At 38.0% G+C, this 20,969-nt stretch overlaps 1 protein-coding gene across 7 annotated transcripts in view; it reads right to left on the reverse strand.

Moving 5' to 3' along the window:
* The window catches only part of ITPRID2 (ITPR interacting domain containing 2), a 38,159-nt gene extending 20,839 nt beyond the window's left edge, over nucleotides 1-17,320 (reverse strand). For 6 of the 7 annotated variants that reach the window (XM_070475924.1, XM_070475923.1, XM_020888663.2 and 3 more), the window contains exons 1-9: nucleotides 17,017-17,320; nucleotides 16,618-16,663; nucleotides 13,669-13,718; nucleotides 12,750-12,806; nucleotides 10,423-10,462; nucleotides 10,238-10,336; nucleotides 8,822-9,030; nucleotides 7,244-7,944; nucleotides 1,036-1,108 (exon numbers count right to left, since the gene is read on the reverse strand). In XM_070475924.1, coding sequence (XP_070332025.1) covers nucleotides 1,036-1,108; nucleotides 7,244-7,944; nucleotides 8,822-9,030; nucleotides 10,238-10,336; nucleotides 10,423-10,462; nucleotides 12,750-12,806; nucleotides 13,669-13,718; nucleotides 16,618-16,663; nucleotides 17,017-17,230 — 1,489 coding nt within the window. In that variant the 5' untranslated portion in view covers nucleotides 17,231-17,320. The remainder of the gene's footprint in view (nucleotides 1-1,035; nucleotides 1,109-7,243; nucleotides 7,945-8,821; nucleotides 9,031-10,237; nucleotides 10,337-10,422; nucleotides 10,463-12,749; nucleotides 12,807-13,668; nucleotides 13,719-16,617; nucleotides 16,664-17,016) is intronic. The other variant, XM_070475920.1, reaches the window with a different exon arrangement.
* Nucleotides 17,321-20,969: the final 3,649 nt, after the last annotated feature.

Genomic DNA, 20,969 nt, shown 5'->3' on the forward strand with positions numbered 1-20,969 from the left:
TTTCCAATGCATCCCTTTACCTATCCAAAGCAAAGATTCCTGGATGGCTATGAACTCTGCCTTAAAGTTCAGGAACACATGTATTTACAGACTCACAAAGGGAAAAAAATTAAGCAGTACAGTTCATTTTGTGCTTGACCAGAACTGTGGTGACCTAGGGAGAGTGAGGATCTTGTTTGCCAGTACTCTACTACAATAAAAAAAGAAAATTTATATGCATATTGTTTCATACGGAGTCACTCCAGAGATCAGAAGAGAACATGTAATTTCCTATTCTAGGAACATACATATGAATCTTTGCTTTAAAAAAAAACAAAGAAACAGGGTGGTTCAGCATGTGTGAAGTTTTAAAAATAAATACTCCTACCTTCAGTGCTCATTTAACTTCTCTTCTCCTTTTCTTTCTCCCTAAATCTCGAAAGCTTTACAACTTTAAAGATGAGCAGGCATGTTTTTCTTGTTGCAAGTTAAAAGTGAAAGAAATTGATTCAAAGGGTCTTTGGTCAATAATTAATAACTCAAGAGAAGAACAGTACCTACAGCAACTCACCTTTGATCTAGTTTGAATTTAACTAGCTTTAACTGTTGCTGAGAAACTGGTGTTTTCTGCCAGAAGCACATTCATGTATTATACCTAGGAGCTGGACTTAAGTAATGAAAACCCAGAGGTGGCTAATACAAGTCTATATCTCAAACACAAGCACGTAAAAAGTAGGCCTGACTTTGTTGCTCTATCACTCCCCATTTAGCCCTTGTGCAGAACTAAAACATTATTTAGAATACACATAATTGTGCAAGAAGGTCATTACAAGGTAAGTGAATTAAAATTACTTTATGAGCACAAAAGTCTTCAGGAAGATAACAATGATTCTACAATCAAACCATAATGAAGCATGCACACCTGTGTTCTCAATTTTCTTTTTATATTTATAAGCACTGCAAACACTGACCAATAAAAAAAAAAATACTTTTTCCACATCACCCAAAGACATTTCGGTAATGTGCTTGGAAACCAGTGAGTACGGGTTTACTTACCTCTTTTTGACTTGTTAAGACCTAGTTGGTAAGCAGTAGGAACGTGAGGAGCTTCTCCCTCTGTACTTTGGACCTGTAGAAAAGTTTTAGGTAGTTAAAACTTGAAAAATCTGTGGCAAAGAAGAATACTTCTTAATAATCATTTACTAACAACCAATCTAACTAAGGAGGTACCAATGCTTTATATATTTAAAAAATGCAACCTATCTCAAAATTGTTATAATGTTCCACATCTCAATTTTATGATCTATTTTTCAGTTAACAACAGGACTGTAAGTTTATAGCTAACACAGAAAACTAACTACATGTGTAAAGTATAATACTTCATTAAAAATAAGTTGCTATTAAATGAAAAACAGAGCCATAAGAAAAAGTTCTTCTCTAAATGTTAAACTTCAAAGTGTAAGGTCAATCCCAGAGAAACACTAATACACTCACTGCAGCACACGGGCACACACTTAACGTAATTACAAGTCTTGCATCTTGAAAAACAGCACATCATGCTCCCACTGCAAAATCTTTATAAAAGTCCACAAATTTTCAGGTTTCATATAACCACTCAGGTGTAAGACGGCTTTGTCTTGACATAAATGTTCTTTTAAGATATAATTTGGAAGTTGTACATGGACAAGCAGGTTTCATTACAGGATTAAAATGTGAAAGATCTTAGCCATAAATTCTTCATGAAAATTATGTTCAAAAAGATACCAAACCCGCAGAAGCTGTCCTTTCATGCTGTCTTTTTGTTTTCCTACCTGAACAACTACGTAATTTAGGAATTGCCTGGTTCTTTACTCATCATACCCACTCCTCCAATACTCTTATCTATCCTAACAACTTAACTCTATACTAAAATTAAACACTTGCAGGAGTATAATACTAATGCCCAACAGTTTACTCTGTAATGATTCTGTACTTAAAATAATAAATAACATCCTAGTAAAGTGGGAAAACCCACCAAACATTTGAGCTTTTGGCCTTGAACAAACTGGAAAGTAAATAGCAAACAAGTTTTAGTTAGAACCCTGGTTTTGAGCTATGAATCCCATTCCAGAGTAAGAAATATTCCACAGGAATGAGAGTGGAAAAGCCAACATGAAAAACACTTAAAAAGTTTTAAGACTTTTCCAGTCTTAAAACTGCTCTGATTCCTGCTTTGTTCTTAGTAGTGGCAGCAGCTACATAGTTGAACATGAATCCATGTTTATGTATTGAAAAGTGAAAGCATACTAGTCATTTAAAACCATCATCTATAAATTAATATAAAATAGTTTCTACTATTCTTTGTTATTATCAAAAAATTATATTCTTCAAAGCAGCAGACATAAGTTCAACAGGAAAACCATTGTTTTGTGTGCAAAGAAACAAAATACATTTTCTTTTTATAGTCCACAGAAGGTCTATTATTAGCCTCTATTCAGGCCTAGCCTACTTCAAAGAGTTTTCTGTAAACCAAATATCAAACAGACCGAAAAAGTGTAACAGAAATCCAATGTCTCCTTAATTTTATTCTAAGAATCTCAGCTTAGGCAAAAGATTATGATCTCTCATTTTTAAGTGCGGAATTATCACATATTCTGTTCTTCGTGTGTGTGCTCAGTTGTGTTCACCTCTTTGAAACTGCATGGACTGCAGCCCTCCAGGCTCTTCTGTCCGTGAAATTTTCCGGGCAAAAATACTAGAGTGGGTAACCATTTCCTTCTCCAGGGGGTCTTTCCGACCCAGAGATAAAACCTGTGTCTCTTGCATTGCAAGCAGATTCTTCACCACTACGCCATGGGAATTCCCTATTCTATTCTTTAGATTTATAAAATTAGTCACAAGATAACATGACTTTAATGTATATGTATCCTCAGTGAACTATCCTTCAAGATGTTTCTCCACTGCTGAAAAAAAAAAAAAAAAAATTTCTCCCTCTCTCCCTCCACTACAAATTCCATAATTAACAACAACAAAAAAGAACAGGGCCCTTAAAAATGAGCTGACAGTATCATATTTTACTAATAAAGCTACTAAAGTTAGGATCCTTCCTCCCACTTACTCAAAATCATCAATCACTTAGGAGACAGACTTGCTAGTGATAATGGTTGAATTTCATAGCTTATTATGTTTCATTATTAGTTACAGTTGTGCAGAGGAAAGCATTCAAATTCAAGATGGGGTACCCCACAAAAAATTATAACCCAAACACAGATCTTAAGGTTTATTTGGCAAGATTTTTCCTATTCCATGGTTTTAAATCCTCAGTGAAATTCTGATCATTTGTTACAAGTTTATCTTTTATTAAATTAACTATAGCTAAATATTGATAACTGAATTGAGTGATGGATAATGGGTGTTCCCTCTACTATTTAATCTCTGGGTAAGTTTGAAGCTTCTCATAATAAAAATTAAAAAAAAAAACCCACTAAAACAAAATGATAAAATCACTGGGTCTCAGTGTTTTGGGATTTAAAGCTGTAGGAAAACAACTTTATAATAATCCACACATTTGAGTTACTACATTTTAAAAATCTTTTAATCAAAAAAGATTTCTTTTTGAATCAATGTCCTGCTACCATGCACATACCTAGTTTGGTTTTTCAAAACCTGTCACATTTATCTTGACTAAAACACATCTTCTTAGGCACCATACTATTGTACTGTGTTGTATAGATTAGCAACACATAGAATGTTCTAATTCAAAAAACCCTTCCTCAAAGATTTAAAAAAACTTATACAGCAAAAAGGTCTTCCCAGGTGGCGCTAGTGGTAAAGAACCCGCCCGCCAATGCAGGAGACGTAAGAGACATGGGTTCAACCCCTGGGTCTGGAAGATCCCCTGGGGGAGGGCACAGCAGCCCACTCCAGTGTTCTTGCCGGGAGAATCCCAGGGACAGAGGAGCCTGGCGGGCTACAATCCATGGGGTTACCCAGAGTTGGACATGATTACAGTGACTTAACATGCAAAAAACCAAAAACCAACTTAGTACAGCAAAAAACCAAAACTGAAGCTTCAAAAATCACAATTCTAATTTTTAATGACACCTCAAAAAATTCAAAGGAAAGAATTATTTTTCCAAAGAAGAGGTATGAAGCTGTGCATTGCATGACTTGAGCTCTTGCCAGTGTCTGACCCTATTAACGAGTCTGACTGTACAAACTGTATGGCATAGTCAAAAGGAGTAGGTTTGTACAAAGACCCAAATTCAAGTCTTATTCTGAAAGACCAATGGAACTATTTAACTGTCAGGTATTTGACTGGTTTGAGATTACTTTAACTCAGGCCAGTAAATATAATGAGAAGAATCCTGAAATTTAATGGCTAAAAATAAGTAATGAAGTACACACATTAAAATCAGTAATCAATGTGAAGACAGGAATAGAAACATTTACTAAAGCTTCAGTAGGTTAAAAAATTGCATATGTAGCCAATAGTATCTTAATTTAAATGTAAACTTATTTATAGACTGCAGACACACAAGGCAACTTATTTACAGAAATACATAGATAAAAGCTCTCCTTCCTTTAGGTTCAAAGTATAAGAAATGTTTCCTTTACACCTAAAAGATGAACAATTGCTTATAGAGTAAAATCATTCTGGTTTAACTGTGAATCATTCACACTACTAATCTGTGGCTCTAGACAGTTACTATGATGTATCTATTTGAAATAAATTATTTCAAGAACACAAGAATAATCCAAGCAAGTCATTAAGAATTAGGAAACTCAAGAGTAGGTCTTTAAAACTTTTAGATACACTGAAACTAGCCTGCAAGATATTTTTATAAGGCAAATTGATTTTTAATTGAAAATAGTGTCTGGCCTTTTATTTTTAATCATAAGAGATAGTCATTTTCACTCTCCAAGGCCTGGCTCAGTCTTATCACCTATTTAACTCTTTTTACATTTAAACAGTTCTTCTCTCTGTTCCTGGTGACTGTCAGATCTTACCTTCTGCCTCAGGGGGACCAAGCAGCTTCATACTCAGAGCCATGTCTGCAATTTTTTCTCCCACCCAGTTACCTAGAGCAGTTGGCATTCAAGTAACCTGAAAACTGGCTTACTGAGAGACAGTGTGTGTGCTCTAGCTTATATTTATTCGCTGCTTTTACAAAAGGAAGAAAGTTCCCAATAGGAATCAAGCCTCAAGGGAAAAGAGCGCAAAAGAAAAAAGTAACAACCTACTTTGAATGGGATCTAAAAGTTTGCTTTAATAAGATTGTTCTCTTCATTTGTCGGTATGATTCAACAAGCTTGGGAGAAGAGGAAATTAAAGAAACACACTATTTCCTTTCTTTATCCATTGTTCTACAAGCTTTCTTTAAAGTTCCCAAAGGGATTAAAAACACAATTCTAGGAGGTTTTTATCCATATTTGAAATGTATCTGAAGAATAAGGATTATCCTTAAAATTCCCTGTATTTACAACATAGCTATGGTTGACTATGTATTATTTTTTGAAAACAGAAATCTTCAGTTATTCTTAAACCATCAATGCCTGTAATCTTGGACTTCAAAAAAAATACACTTTCATGTCAAGTTACTTTCTTCAGTAACTGCTCTTGCCAGCAGAGGGAGCAAAAAAAAAAAAGGAAGAAAGAAATAGCCCTGCCCATAAAAAACCCAGTTTTATGTTCACTTGCCACCAAAGTACATCTATCTAGCACTTAATAAACATTGTAAAGAACTTTTGTGTATATCAGTAACAAAACTCTGGCTTAGAACTCAAGAATTCTAGAAATTAAAAAGCAACATGTAAGAGTGTTTTCTCATCTGAGTCACTAAATCATGTCTACAAGTAACCAACAAGTATTTGCACTCTATTGGATTATCATAGAAGAGGGGCCCTAAAGGAAGGCAAGAAGTTACACTTTATGAATGCTAGGACAAGTTTAGACCAAGACAAAGACAAAAGGGCAACTGAACAATAAAATGGAAAAAAAAGTTCTATTAAAGTTGTCATTTTCTGAATTCATTATAATGAGATACAAAGAAGCTTACCAAAAAATGTAAAATATTTCAAAGGCCTGCTCTTGCCTCCTTTTTAGTTGGAATTAAAGTACTAAAAGATGCATTCAAAGGCTACAAAAAAGATATGAACAATTGAAATTTTGCAATAAATGAAAAACCTTAACTGATATGAGAGATACACACTCGCCTAAGAGGACATTATATGGGCAGAATTAATTATCACTTCCTAGTTCCCTAAAACAATGGCAAGAGATTCCAAAACAGCTGTGAACTAGTACTATAACTATTCTGTAATAAAATTTAAAAAGAAAAATTACACACTGTATAAGTTATAGCCACAAATCGTCCAATTTGAAATTTATGTAAACTAGTAAGAATGTCAGTCAATCCTAAAGGAAATCAACCCTCAATAGTCATTGGAAGGACTGTTTTGCTGAAGCTGAAGCTCCAATGCTTTGGTCATCTGATGGGAAGAGCAAACTCAGTGGAAAAGTCCCTGATGCTGCAAAAGACTGAAGGCAAAAGGAGAAAGGGGTGACAGAGGACCAGATAGTTAGAGAGCATCACTGGCTTCCGGCTCAATGGATATAAATTTGAGCAAACTCTGGGAAACAGTAGAGGACCGGGGAGCCTAGCAGGCTACAGTCCATGGGGTCCCAGAGTCCGACACAACTTAGCGACTGAACAGCAACAACAAAGAATATCATGTTAAAAAAAAAAGTTACCAAACACTGGTGGTCTTCCAGGGCTGCAGAAATTCTTTCAAACCTTCTTCCTCAAGGTTCCCTAGTTTCATGTCCTTTCTAGTCCCATACCCAGACCTAGCCTCCAGATCTTCATTCACACTTATCCTTCCACTCAGATAATAAACTTTAAGAAAAGCGTGCCCAAAGGCACACAGCAATTCAGTGGCCCAAACAGAACTGAAACCTATCTGACTTCAAAGCCTGTTATCTCTAACTATTATGCAATATTGATCTGAGTTTGAACATACTCTCTCAGGGCATTCTCACAGCATCAAACTGTTAAACTGAGAAAGAAAAACAATGGTGATGGAAGATCTAGAGGAGTCATTATACTGACACCACACAGTCCGGGAACTTCTTGGTTTGTGAAACAAAAAACCTGAAAAGTCAAAATCAAGATGACTTTTTTCTAGCATACATCCATTCACTGCCTTTCATTTTAAAAACATTATGGGGCACTTTTTTCCCTAACTCACTGTTTGAAACAGTCCTCAGTCATTTTCCACCTACCTCTTCCATTTCAAAGGAGTCCTTCTGCTGTGCCATTATATTTCTTATGGATGGGATCATCAATGGTGCACATGGCTCTTTTTCAGGTGTGGACAAAGGGACATTTTTCAGCTCCCTGCTATTTTCCAGCTCACTGTGACTGGACATGTTGAAATCACTACCTAAATCAGTTTCTATAATACCAGACTCCTCATCCAGTTTATTCTCATGACTTTGAGTTTCTTTACTTTGTCCACTTTCAGTTTCATGATTAAAATTACTATTTGCTTCATCTTTAAGCCCATCAATGTCAGAATTCTCCATAAAAGCTGCTGAACTACCTGATACTTCTTCTTTCACTGTAGCCAACATAGAAGATGACTCTTTCTTCTTCACAATTTTTTGAGACTTCTGATCATTTTTATTGCCACTTTCTTCCATCACTGAAACATTTATGATCTTTCCTTTGTCAGCTGCCAGGGAAGGAGTACTACCTTCTCCTTTCTCTGTTTTTTCAACACATAAATTTAGTTTTGATAGTGTTTTCATTAAGCGATTTGCAGTGTTACTTCGGGTTAAAGGTGGAGGCGCGTCTGTCTCCTTGTTGGAGGTCACCGAGGACATACTTCCAATTCTCTGCAGGGGAGTCCCAGAGACTTGGGAATATAAGGAAGAAAATGCATTGGCCACAGTAGTAAGCACTTCAATTTGACGAAAACGGCCTACAAAAGTAAAAAAATAAATAAATTATATATATATTTATGTTTATATGTGTATGTACACACATATTATTAATTAAACCATTATTATGGTTCAGAATTTCCATAATTGAACTACTTAGACCACAAAGATTATGAAACCAGATTTTTTTCTTTATCTAACACTTAAAACATCTATATTTACTGTGGAGAGGGAGAAAGATTTTTCACTCTTTAGCACTAGAATTTACATTTTAAAAAATCAGAAGGAAGGACAAAGCATAATGACAATACGGAATAAAATAGACAGGACTGCTATTGATCTATAGCTGTGACTCTCTTTTTAGGTCTTGAACTCTTCCAAATGTTAAGTATATGTAAGTATATATTTTATACCTAATAGGAAGGGGCTTGGATTTACAGATCTCTTAAAACTAATCCAAGAACCACCAAGGTTCCCACTGTTGGGGATTTCTGGTCAACAGAAAAAGAAAAAAATAAGCAGAAGATTTAATGTGAAAAATCATCAAATTAGTCATATCTTTATAGATTTATAGGAAAAGCATCTGAAAGTGACTGACTTCAACTAATAGTAAAAGGCCTCTCCTTTATTTATTCCCTTTTGGAACAAAAGCAATCTGGAGATATGTGTAAGGTTCCACAGGTAAGTTACATTCTCCAATGTAACACTTAAGTGGAGAATGGGGTGGGGGGATAGGTAAATTAATTTCTATAAATAGAATAATAAAAATTTAGAATAAGCAAACAGCTATTGCGTTTACCTCAATAATTAAATTTTCACAATTACTCCTAAAAATTAGCAAGGCTTTAAAAACAAGATCATCTTCCTGTGTAGATGCCATAATTTTAAAAATAATATGCTAACATTTAAAAACCTTACTTGTTAAAGCGTAATTTGGATTTTCTACTTCCATCCGTTGCATTTGTGCACTCAGAAACACTTTAATATCTATTCCTCTGGCAAATGATGATGAATTAAAAAATCTGGAAGGAATTTTAGAAGCAATATCTGGTTCATCTCGTCCAAATCCAAGATTATAAAGGATTTCTTCAGGGTCTTCCTCATAAAGTTCCAACAATTCTGAAACACTAAAAAAGAAAAAAAGAAATACCAAGATGTAGAGTAAGTTTGTAGTCCACATCACATTATAAATGAATTCAGATCCCTACTTTGTTGTGAAAAGATCCTCTACCCCTTCTGCTCTTTACACCATTAGTATTTCAGCATCTTTATACATTATGCACCAAATGCGATAAATAACCCTTAAAGGGAGTCTGTTCTTTCAAACTGCCAGTTTTGAGAAAAAGAGCTAAGCCCTAAGAACACCCTCAGTAGAGAAACTATCCGATTCCTCACCTTATTTGTTTTGTCATTTTAAGAGATGTCCAGTAAAGCAGCTAAACAAATTAGAGGACAGATGAGGGGGAATAAAGAGGAAACAGATTAAAGAAAAAATTAAAACGGAAAATGGACTAGGAAGTTGGTACAACTCTGGTACCAAGGGACACCCTGCAGAACTTGAGTTTTTCTGCTGTCTTTTGCTGTCCTAGAAGAGGCAATACAGGTAACAACTGATCTCAGAAAGGTGAGGGAGGAGCTTACTTTCAACTTTTTTCTAACCACTTGCACCCAGGAAGCAGGAGGAATAAAGTAAGAAGAGTTTGGATTACACAGGGGTCAATTCCTGCTCTAATTCTATTGGGAATTGAACATTTTTTTAACCCTTATCTCTCATGCCAGTGATAATCCAAGCTGAGACTCACTGGGGAAACCAGGAATGTTAGAGACAGAACGTAAGCAGAATGAAATTTCAATTTGTTTCAGAGAAAATGTTCAAATTTCAAAACAATAATCTGGACAATAAACTGGTTGCTTACGCATATGTATTTGCTTATTTTTATATTTTGAAGATCTTTGGTTTTATATGAAGATAAATCTATGCTTAAATATCAAGCTTTAAATTAGAAAGATTTATTCTGGTATTTATATCAGAGTAACTCAAGACTCTAGCAGAATGGAAAATTTTGGAAGTAGAAATTATTCCATTATGGAGTTCCTCTCTCATAGGGCTCAAAATACTCATTATGGATGCCAGCAACATTATTAACATATCTGTTAACTTCTACTTCATCTGAATTTTTAAAAAAAGACACTTCTGTCGATTATGTTGGTCTATGAAACATTCTGGATTCCTCTTGACTTCATACTGTCAAGCCAAATCCAAGGCTTAAAAAGTTATCACATCAGGTCATCTACAACACAATGTAACTGCAGTGTAAGCTCAGAGTAAGGTACCTTGAGACTGTCCCACTACTTTTCCCAGATCCAGTGGAATTCATACTTCTCCCCTTCTGATGAAACTGCAGCCTTCTCTCTTTGGCCAAAATATTACTGCTATAAACAAAAGTAGATTATATAAATTTTACCGCCACAAATATTCCTAATGTTTAGAAAGGAAAAAAAAACAAACAGCTACATACCAATTATCAATCTGAGCATCAACTTCATGGAGGTGGTTTGCTACAGGTAAAAAGAGTAAGCGGAAAGCACAACTGTTAGCAAGACAATAACCACTGTGATACAATCGTTTAAAAAGCAAATCAGCCATGTTGTTATTGGTAAATGTCTACTATACCAAACTCTTGTCCTGGCACATTAAATCTGTGTCATTAAAGATAATATACAGATAGGTAAGAACAGAAACAGTAGCTTGCAGAGGGTGTTTTTGGTTTTGTTTGTTAGCAACATAAAGCTACTTACACTGAATGTTTAAGATTAAAAGACATATAAATAACCAATTAAATTTAACAGTTTCAAATAAGTAGTAAGAAGGTATGTGGTATATGTGGTTCTAATTACTAAATTTTAATACTGTTAATACAGAATACCTAATAAGTAAGAATATGAGTTAGCATTATTTAAGTGTTGCAGTATCTGTTCCTAACATGGCTTTTTTAAGGCTAATAATTCACTCCAGTTACAGTCAATTTTTCATGCATCTACTTTGAAAATTTCTACTCATTTCAACATATGTTTTCCTATAAAAGTTGCCTTTCAAGTTTATCCTAGACTTACAAGTTCTAAACAAATAAATGCTATTACTGTCTATGTCTAGATTAAGTTAAATTTGCTGCATTTAAATTTTATGGACAAATATAAAGAATAAAATTATTAAAAGAATATCTTTTTTCGGCACACCAGACTTTTTCCTTTTTTCATTTCTGATCTGCAGAGCCACGGCAATTTCTCATCCAACAGAAATGTGTCTAATACATAGCATTCAATAAATATTTACTGAATGAATGACAATAATCTTGAAGCAATTTTCAGCAGAACAACATAATAGTTCCACTTTCCTCTGAGACATCCTTTCTGGGCCTGGCTTCCAATAAAATCATTCAATATGGATGAATATACAGAGCACAGAGTTTTAGGGTAGTGAAAAATACATTAGATGGTATCATAATGATGGATAAATGTAATTACACATTTGTCTAAACCCATAGAATGTACAAGACCAAGAGTGAACCCCAGTATAAGCTATGGATTTTGGGTAATTATAATGCCTTATTCCGGGAGTTGGTGATGGACAGGGAGGCCTGGTGTGCTGCGATTCACGGGGTCACAAAGAGTCAGACACGACTGAGGGACGGAACTGAACTTATTCCAGGTTCATCAACTGTAACAAATGTACTAGTCTGGTGGGGGATGTTGACAATAGGGAAGCTATGCATATACAGAGCAGAAAGCATATGGGATATCTCTGTACCTTCCCCTCAATTTTTCTGTGAAAAGAACTGTTTAAAAAAAAAAAATTCCATATTGTGAAGCATTGGAAATGCATTTTAATAAGGGGTTAACAGTATGTTCAACTATCCTGATTGGGGTGCAGTAAGTTTAAGCTTTACACTTTATTTTATAGAGTTTATTCCTGGAAAGGATATTAACAGAAATATAAAAACTAACATATTCACATATTCTAGAGTTTTTGTGTTAGATGGCTCTTAATAAGTAATCTATCACACAGATTGGCTTCAAACAGCAAGAGATCAACAATATTCAGTGGGTCAACTCACTATACATCAACTTACAATTCAAAAAGACTTAATCAAATCCTTAATTATTTTTTAACAAAAAGCACTCATTAATAACTCAGCTATACAGTAACCGATAATTTCAAACTACCAATAAAACAATAAAAAAATTCTTAACTTTACATTGTGGAAAGCTTTATTATGAATCCGCAGGAAAAGATAATCTGTAAAAATTTAAACATAGCACAATATGCTTTTACAATCCTAATGCAGCTTTGAACAGACATCAGTATGATTTCTAATTAAATTCTAGTAACTCTAATTTGTCTTTGTCCTTTAATCTTCTAAAAATCTGGAAAAAGAGAAAGCGAGGAAAGACAGGAAATACTTAAATGCAAAAAAAAAGACAAGCTGCAGCTGTATACCTCACACTAAAATGAGTTTCACTGCAATTTTCTCACATATAAATATTTAAGCTTCCTTTTGCAGGACAAGTTTTCCTTCAGCTATATCATCATTATTTGCCCCCAAACAGTTCCTTTAGAGCATTAAAGTCCAATGAAGACCTTTGAGTATTTCACAATGGTTTTCCAGAGCTATTTCTACAGGTCTCCGAAAGGCTCTCACTAGATTAACACATAAAAGTTTCTGTAAAATGTGTCTGAGCCACTTTCAAGAACTTTAACTCTGAGGGTCATAAACCTGAAAACATGTCACTTTCTCTTTTTTTAAAACTTTAAAACTATATGAAAATACTGTTCTTCCAAACATACCTTCAGCTCCCAGTGACAAATCATCTTCAAAACTTCCCCCATTTCTCACAAGCACACCTGAAAGGAACATCAGAAGACTCATCCCAGTATTCTGTTCTTCCTGACCCCCACATAAAATCATTGTTTCAATTTAAACAAACTGACCAAGCAAAATATAAGATACAGTAAAGCATTTCAGACATGAACGTACTCATAAGTTACTCTCCTTATAATTTCAGGAAGAAGACACAAGTCTTCACTTTACTCTGAAGGAAACCATCATTTGCAACCAGGTAAAATTGTTAGAAGTTCTAATCTACTGGCTATTTTATACTTAACAAGCCTTTAAGATGTTCAATGAGATAATGTATCTTACCCAACAGTTTCACTGAAAACCAGATTCTGGTACAGTCATTTCTTTTACCCCCTTATATTAAGTTGGGAGCTCAAGCTAGATTTTCCTGATACTATAAATATTTTTTATATACCTTGTCACTACCTGCACATTCTTATTGTACTTTGAACTTTAGAATTCCACCTTGCACAGGTGGTAAAATTTCAGGTGTGGCAATTTCAGTTCATGTAAGCAAAGAAATGCTACACTAAAGCTGACCTAATTCACTCAATATATATTTTCCCTATGTTTACATATCACATTTCTATATTTAATTAGTCTTTATAAAATCTAACTGAACAATAAAAAAAAAAAAAACAAGTTTCACATTGTGCTAAGGCTTAGTAATTTGTTTAAACTCACCACAGTTTTTATGGTTCATGACAAGGTTTCTCCCTTTTGGCTTTTATCTTAGAACTGCATATTTTATAAACATGAACATCACTTTTATAATTTATACACACACACACCCATTCACTTTCACTCCCAGGACACTAAAGTAGGACCCTCATAAAGAACAGATTTAGAAAGGCAACTTTCTCTTACCCTTGAGTGTACTACTGCTTTGCTCATCCAGTGAGGCTCCCAGAGGGGTACTGAAATCACATAAACATACCAGCCTTAGTCTTGAAAAGCTGTCTGGAGAGCCGCCACTGCACAGCCCGACACTTTTTAAAGGGTTATAGCTAAGCAAGCTTCTAATCACAGTTTAACATTCCTCCCAAACACACAGGGAACGCAAGTGGATTACATAAGTAATATGCTACCAAGCAAATACCTATCATCAAGTCAGCTCACCAGGAATGATTTAATCACATGTCTGATCTGCCAGCAATTAAGAGCAAGAATGGCAATTACAAATGATATGAATTGGCATTTTCTTTACAAAAACAGAAAAAAGAGAATGACAGTAGGCATTAAGAAAATGTCTGCTCCTCTCAATCCCTCCTCTAGAAACAGGAAACAGAATTAAAAGAAAACAAATCGTTATCTCAATAAAATTAAAAAGTCAGAGTCTAGTTAGAAATAAGGCTCAACAGTTTTCTTAAATCTCATCTAGCATTTTAGAGCACCGCTCAGTGCCTCCCTTACCCCAACTATTACCTTTTCTGATACAGTAGAGAAGTCTGGAATTTATTTTATGCTTTTAAATGGAAAAAAATACATATATTCTTCATTTAACTCTGAAAAGATTATTAAAAAGTTGGCTTGAGAATCTATCTTAAGAATTAGCCATTACTAAAATTCTTTCACATTCTTATTGTTCAAACAAGTCTTTTAAATGGAAAATATTTTTTCCCATCTCTTTCTCAAAACTAAGCTAAAGAAACAGATTATTTTATTATAAAAGTTCTACTGTGTGTTATAAGTCTTGTCAGTAACAATCTGTACCTGTTATAAATTCACACCGGGCATGGGCTCAATCATAAAAATATCAGTTTCAAAAAAATTTTACTGAAATGCCAATGTTACAAGTTTCTTCAAATATACAAGCAATGGCAATTCTTTAAAAATTCGTGTTTTTGAAATCTAAAAGAATAAGCAGTGACCATAAATTCTCTAAGTTTTTGCACATATTTTAAAAAGCTATACTTCATGCCTTCAAAAAAAGTCATTTCTCCTCCAATGACTTCTTGTGTAGGACAAAACATTGCATTACTCCTTCTGCAGATATCGCTACTGGCCTGGGCACCAACAGAAAATGGCAAATGAGCAGACTATAACTGGCATTCTCCTTCAGAAACAAGTCTCTCGCACTCTTAATCGCTGTCTTACAAATTTTATCAAAAGCTCTCTCTCTTCTTAGATGCTACTTTACTCAAGCAATGTGTTTCCACTTATCCGGTGGGGGGTGGGGGCTGATTTTTTAAATAAAGACTCCTTTTAAGGAACAAGGACAAGGTATCTTTATCTTTATTCAGGATATAGAAAGCAATAAGAAAACAAAGATTATCTGAGAACCTATCATGGGGGAATATGATGTCTTTAAATCACTTATACATAATATACAAAGTAGACAATTGCCTGATTCTAGGAAGGATCCTAAATTGTTACAGGGGGAAAAAAAATACAGTCACATATACCCTACAGTCAAATCTGTGATGATTAAAACTCACAGTAAAAGACTTTGTTCTAGCTTTCCAGAGTACAAATGAATGTCCCTTTTGTACAGAATAGGTGCAACAGTAGGGAACAAGAAAGAAACTGATGAAAGAAATCCATGAGGGATGAAGCAAGAGAATTTAGAATCTGCCTACATAAATCAAGATTAGCAACAAAACTTCAGGAATTTTCAGAATGTTAACATTTGCCCATTGCATTTATCTGTAAAGATGCACTTACTTATTGTCTGCTTGCTGTGATCTCTTATACAATCTTAATTTCTATACGTCATAAAAACATGATTCTTCTCTTGCTTTTAAACATTTTTTTTGTGCATCTATAGAAAGAAGGTCCATATATCTCATATTTCAGAAGGGTCTGTGATATCCAGAATAAAAGGAGTTCAATAATGGATTGTTCAGCAAGGCTCCAAGCAATTCACCAAAACAGGATACCAACAGAGCAGTGGTCAGTATTTTGTGTCTTTAGGGAAGAAAAACAAACTGGCATATGTAAGAATCAGTTCTCTCTCCTCTCCCAAAAAAGACTTCCCAAACTCTGGTACTTGGACAAAAGGTGAAAAAAAGCCCAAATTGAGATGGCAAAAAATATATACAGAAGCAAACACCTTAACAATAGTTAAAAAGCCTACATTCTTCACAGGAGATACTATGAGTAGCAGATAAGTTGGAAAAAAATTATTAAAATATGAAACAGGCACATTTTACTGTAGTAAGATATGATCAATCTCCTCTGTACTTTATCAAACATTTCTGTATCAGCTATCAAAGCATGTAATTAAACTGATTTATGTAGCTTGAATGGCTTCAAAGCTCTATTTCCCTTCTGTGAATTCCAGGGCCATCTGACAAATCCACGTCCAAGGTGTAAACTAGAACAAAATTAGCTAGTTTTAATAGCTCTCCAAACAGAATTAAGGCACCAACATAAAGTTAAAGCCCAGTTAATGTAGTTAAGTAAATTAAACTCATTTAAAACATATTTGAAAGGGAAATGACTCTATGCCAGATGTACAGATGTCAAAATAAATGCAAAATAAAATACTGTGTGAAATGTGACAAGCCTTTCAAATAAAAACGGGCCAGCATAATAATGTGGCATGATTATCTGTTTTAGGTTTCTGATCTCTGATGCTAACATCACGCTCCGGAACTAAAGTCCTAACAACTGTAAAGTCAACATGGTCACCAAATAATCGGCGGTCACAGCACTTCCATTTCTAATCGTTTAGAGGAGGAAGCTATCCGCCGGCTTACTTTCCGGTTCAGAGCTTATGAGGTTCACGGGACCCACAGGGACGGCGGCCCGAGTCACTCCGCCCGGGCGTCCCAGCTGAGCGGATCTCCCCCCCGGACGCGAGCGAGGACTCACCGGCAGTCCTTGAGCCATATCGCGATCTTCTCGTTGGGCACGTTTCCTGCGGGATAGAGCGAGGGGGACAGCTCGTTACCGACCCCAGGGGAACGCCGACCGCGGGGTCACCTTGCATACCCCCAGGGAGACTCTTACTGGGGACAAAATGCAGCCTAAACCACACGTCGCAGTGACCACCTGAAGGGAAATGATGGCACCGGGGTGTCTGTGTTGACGCTGGAGACGCCTTGCCAAGCGCGCGCGTTTAAAGGTCGAAAGTGTCCCCTCGCCCCCTGCTTGGAGTCCAGGATGTCTTCCAGAACTCAGAGCAGTCGCCCAAGGCGCACGAGACTTTCCTCCGCCAGCCCGCACTCCCCCGAGCTCCCCGCCCGCCACTGCCCGGCCGGGCGCACGGACCTCTCCCCGCGGCCGCCGGCAGCTTCGTTCCGGGGAGGTCGTCCTCGTCCTCGTCCTCGTCCTCGTCCTGCGTCGTCGCTTCTGTGGACAGGTCCTCCGTCTCCGATGCCTGCCAGGAGCCGCGGGACTTGGCCCAGGCCTTCCTCCTGCGACTCGCCACTTGCCACTCCAGTTCCTCCTCCGCCTCCGCCGACGCCGCCAGGGGCCGGTCCATGGCCACACTGGGGGCTCCGCTGCCTCAGCCGGAGCCTGTGAGAGACGCGGCGGCGGCAGGGACCCCCGCCCCTGGCTGTCAGCGCCCCGCCGGGCTGGGGGCCCCGGGGAGCGGGCGCGGGCGCGGGAGGAGGAGGAGGAGGGGACGGGAGGGAGGGAGGGAAGGAAGGGGAGGGAGGGGGCAGAGGGCCAGCGCTTCACATGAAGCCGGCCGGGCGCGGCGCGGGAGCGCGAGTGGCCCGAGCGAGCGCGGCTGGGAGCCGAGCGCCAGCCAGCCCCCTTCCCGGCTCCCCCGCCCCGCCTCCGCCTGACGCCCCGGGGCCTGGCCGGCAGCCGCGCAGCAGCGCGCCCCTCCCTCGGCGGCGTTCCACGCCCCCTTCCGGCCGGGGGTGCGCGGGGCGGGCGCACCGAGCCCCGAGCGGGGAGGCCCGCCCCGAACCCCCGCGCTCCGCCCGCCGCTGCCGCCGCGGCTCTGTCGCCTGTTTGTAGGTTAATAATCTTTGCTGTCTCTCAAGTTCTCCTCGCACCCTAAAAGAGAAGGAATGTGGAAAGGCCAAGTTTTCTTGAACCCCCTTCTTCACCCAAGTGTCTGCTTGGGCTCGCTGAAAGTTACTCTTCGAGGAGTCCAAAGAATAGTGTGCAAGGAATTGTGGAGAAAGCTAGGAGAAAGAGGCGCATAATTGGTATTTGTCAAAATGTCTAAACAGGAAAAGACTAGACTGCGTGGAGTGCTACTTTATGCTTAAGAAAGTGATTTAACGTGGCTGTGTTATGTATGAAATTGAATTAAGGATGATTTAAGCAGGAAGTTCCACGTTGAAAGTGGACATAAAGAGGTGAAGGAAAATACAGTGAGAAACGGCTGGGGAAAGTAGAAATATTTGAATTTGGGTGCTACCAGATACAAATGATGTCAAGGTTTGGAACTATTTTAAAAATTAGTTTGAGCATTTCCTTTTGTTGTTTTTAAACTCCTACTAGCAGAAAGACTATAAAATACCAATCAGCATATCCGAGATCCAGACTAGCTTTCCAGAGCCATCACGTATCATTCTGGGCCTTCTGCTGTAAAGTATGAGGGGGAACTAGAATATCTCACTGCCTTGAAATTTCACTATTAATCTTTTCTTTGAATCTCAAAAACTGTCGTCTTCAGGAGTCCTATAGCGAACTATAGCTAACAGTTGAATTGCCCTGCAAAATAGGCCAGAGTCTAGCTGCCTGTAGGAAAGGTAAGCAGGAGAGCCAGTGTGGTTGGTACCTGGAGAGAAGGCACTGAATGGGCTGGTTCAGAAGTCACAGCGAACAAACCTGTCTTCAGCTTCATTCGGGGCCCAGAGGGACCCCAACTGACTCAGCTCTGTCACTGCCACATGCTGTTGTTGACTCTATCCTAGCCTCTCAGTTCATTCCTTTTCTTTCTCTCCAATACCTCCATGATCTTCAAGATCCAGCCAAGCCAGAAATTTTCCTGGACTGCATCTTTCCACCACCTCTGGTCACATCTTTTCCACAGTTCCCTGGTATGTAACTGAATGTCTGTCTCATTTATTTTGGGACTGAACTTGTGCAGTAAATGATATGACTGGCTTCTAAGGGTATGTCTGGTTTCCTAGGCAGCCTGTAAAGGAAGAGACCAAAGAATACTATTCTATATTCTTGCATCCTTTACACTTTTAGCACAGTGCCTGTCCCATGAGGAACACGGAGTTCTCAAGGGAAATTTTCTATGCTTCACATTCCTCAGAATGGACAGTCAAATGGATAAAATACTTGACTCTATGTTGTATCTCTATGGCCTATTATCTTTAGTTTTGTTGTTGAAATACTTTTAAACAACGAAGAATTTTTGAGGATAATGAACCGCATTTTATATTTAAAAACCCACACACCAGGACCTCCCTGACAGTCCAATGATCAAGACTGCGCTTCCAAAGCAGGGGACACTAGTTCCACCTCTGATTGAGGAGCTAAGATCCAACATGATGCATGGCATGGCCAAAAAGAAAAAAAAACAAACAAACCACCAAGTCAAATAATAAAGGGGGGAAAATGCCAGCAGATAAGCTTGCTGCTGCTGCTGCTGCTAAGTCACTTCAGTTGTGTCTGACTCTGTGCAACCCCGTAGACAGCAGCCCACCAGGCTCGCCCATCCCTGGGAGTCTCCAGGCAAGAACACTGGAGTGGGTTGCCATTTCCTTCTCCAATGCATGAAAGTGACAAGTGAAAGTGAAGTTGCTCAGTCCTGTCCGACTCTTAGCGATCCCATGGACTGCAGCCCACCAGGCTCCTCTGTCCATGGGATTTTCCAGGCAAGAGTACCGGAGTGGGTTACTACTTCCTCTCCAGGGCATCTTCCTGATGAGCTAGAGTCCATAGGGTCACACAGAGTTGGACCCGACTGAAGTGACTACTAATGCCTATAAGGTGAAGGAAGAAAAGTATATATACTAAATGCAGATAGTCCCATCCAGCATGCTATAGTGGAAACAGTAGAGTCTTTGGTGTCAGACTGAAGTTTGAAATCTGTTCCTATCTCCTTCTGTCTCTTGTATGGCCTGGGGTAAAGCAGCTGATATCTCTAGCTATCACATTCCTCATCTGTGAAATAGTGGTCATGATAACTGCCTGCCCAAAGGTGAAGTGAGGATTACATGAAACAAAGTAGAAATTCAGTATCACTGCTGGAATTGGTATATTGCACAAGACAAAAATCAATCTCACGTGGGGATTTATTCTTATAGTAAATTACATCTGCGTGCTTTTGCAGCTGAAATTTTTAAACATTATAAAGTCAGGCTAGGACAGAAAACCAACTCCAGTTAATTTAGCCAATTTTAAGTAGAAAAGCATATATCAAAAGTGAAACATTATGCTCAGTATAATTCATTACTGATAAAAAAGGCTGAGTGCCAAAGAATTGATGCTTTTGAATTGTGGTGCTGCAGAAGACTCTTGAGAGTCCCTTGGACTGCAAGGAGATCAAACCAGTCAATCCTAAAGGAAATCAACCCTGAATATTCATTGAAGGGATTGATGCTGAAGCTGAAGCTCCAGTATTTTGGCCACCTGATGGGAAGAGCTGACTCACTGGAAAAGACCCTAATGCTGGGAAAGATTGAGGGCAGAAGGAGAAGGGGCGACAGAGGATGAGATGGTTGGATGGCATCAACAACTCAATGAACATGAGTCTGAGCAAACTCCTGGAGATCGTAAGGATAGGGAATCCTGGTGTGCTGTATTTCATGGGGTTGCATACAGTCAGATATGACTTAGCGACTGAACAACAACAATAAGGCCTTAACATATTCCTCCAAATTACAAAACAAGATTTACTAGTAGGAAAACTGGCTCGTAGCTCAGTTTTTAAAGAATCTGCCTGCAATGCAGGAGACCAGGTTCAATCCCTGGGTCGGGAAGATCCCCTGGGGAAGGAAAATTATTTATATAATCTGAGTAAATTTATATACTTTCTCATTTTGTGCGTATTCCAGTATTCTTGCCTGGAGAATTCCATGGACAGAGGATCCTGGCAGGCCACAGTCTAACCCATCCACAGTTAGGGTTAGGGTTAGGGTTAGAGATCACAGGGTTAGGGGTCACAAGAGTCAGACACGACTTAGCGATTAAGCCACCAGCCACCATACTAAGGCAGTTTGGTTCTAGTTAAGGTATTGTTTCTTCAGTATTTACATAATTAAAAATTTTATTTTGTGCATCAAAATTTTAATAATTCAGAA

This window comes from Odocoileus virginianus, chromosome 13 (genome assembly GCF_023699985.2).
Source record: "Odocoileus virginianus isolate 20LAN1187 ecotype Illinois chromosome 13, Ovbor_1.2, whole genome shotgun sequence".
Taxonomy (NCBI): Eukaryota; Metazoa; Chordata; class Mammalia; order Artiodactyla; family Cervidae; genus Odocoileus; species Odocoileus virginianus.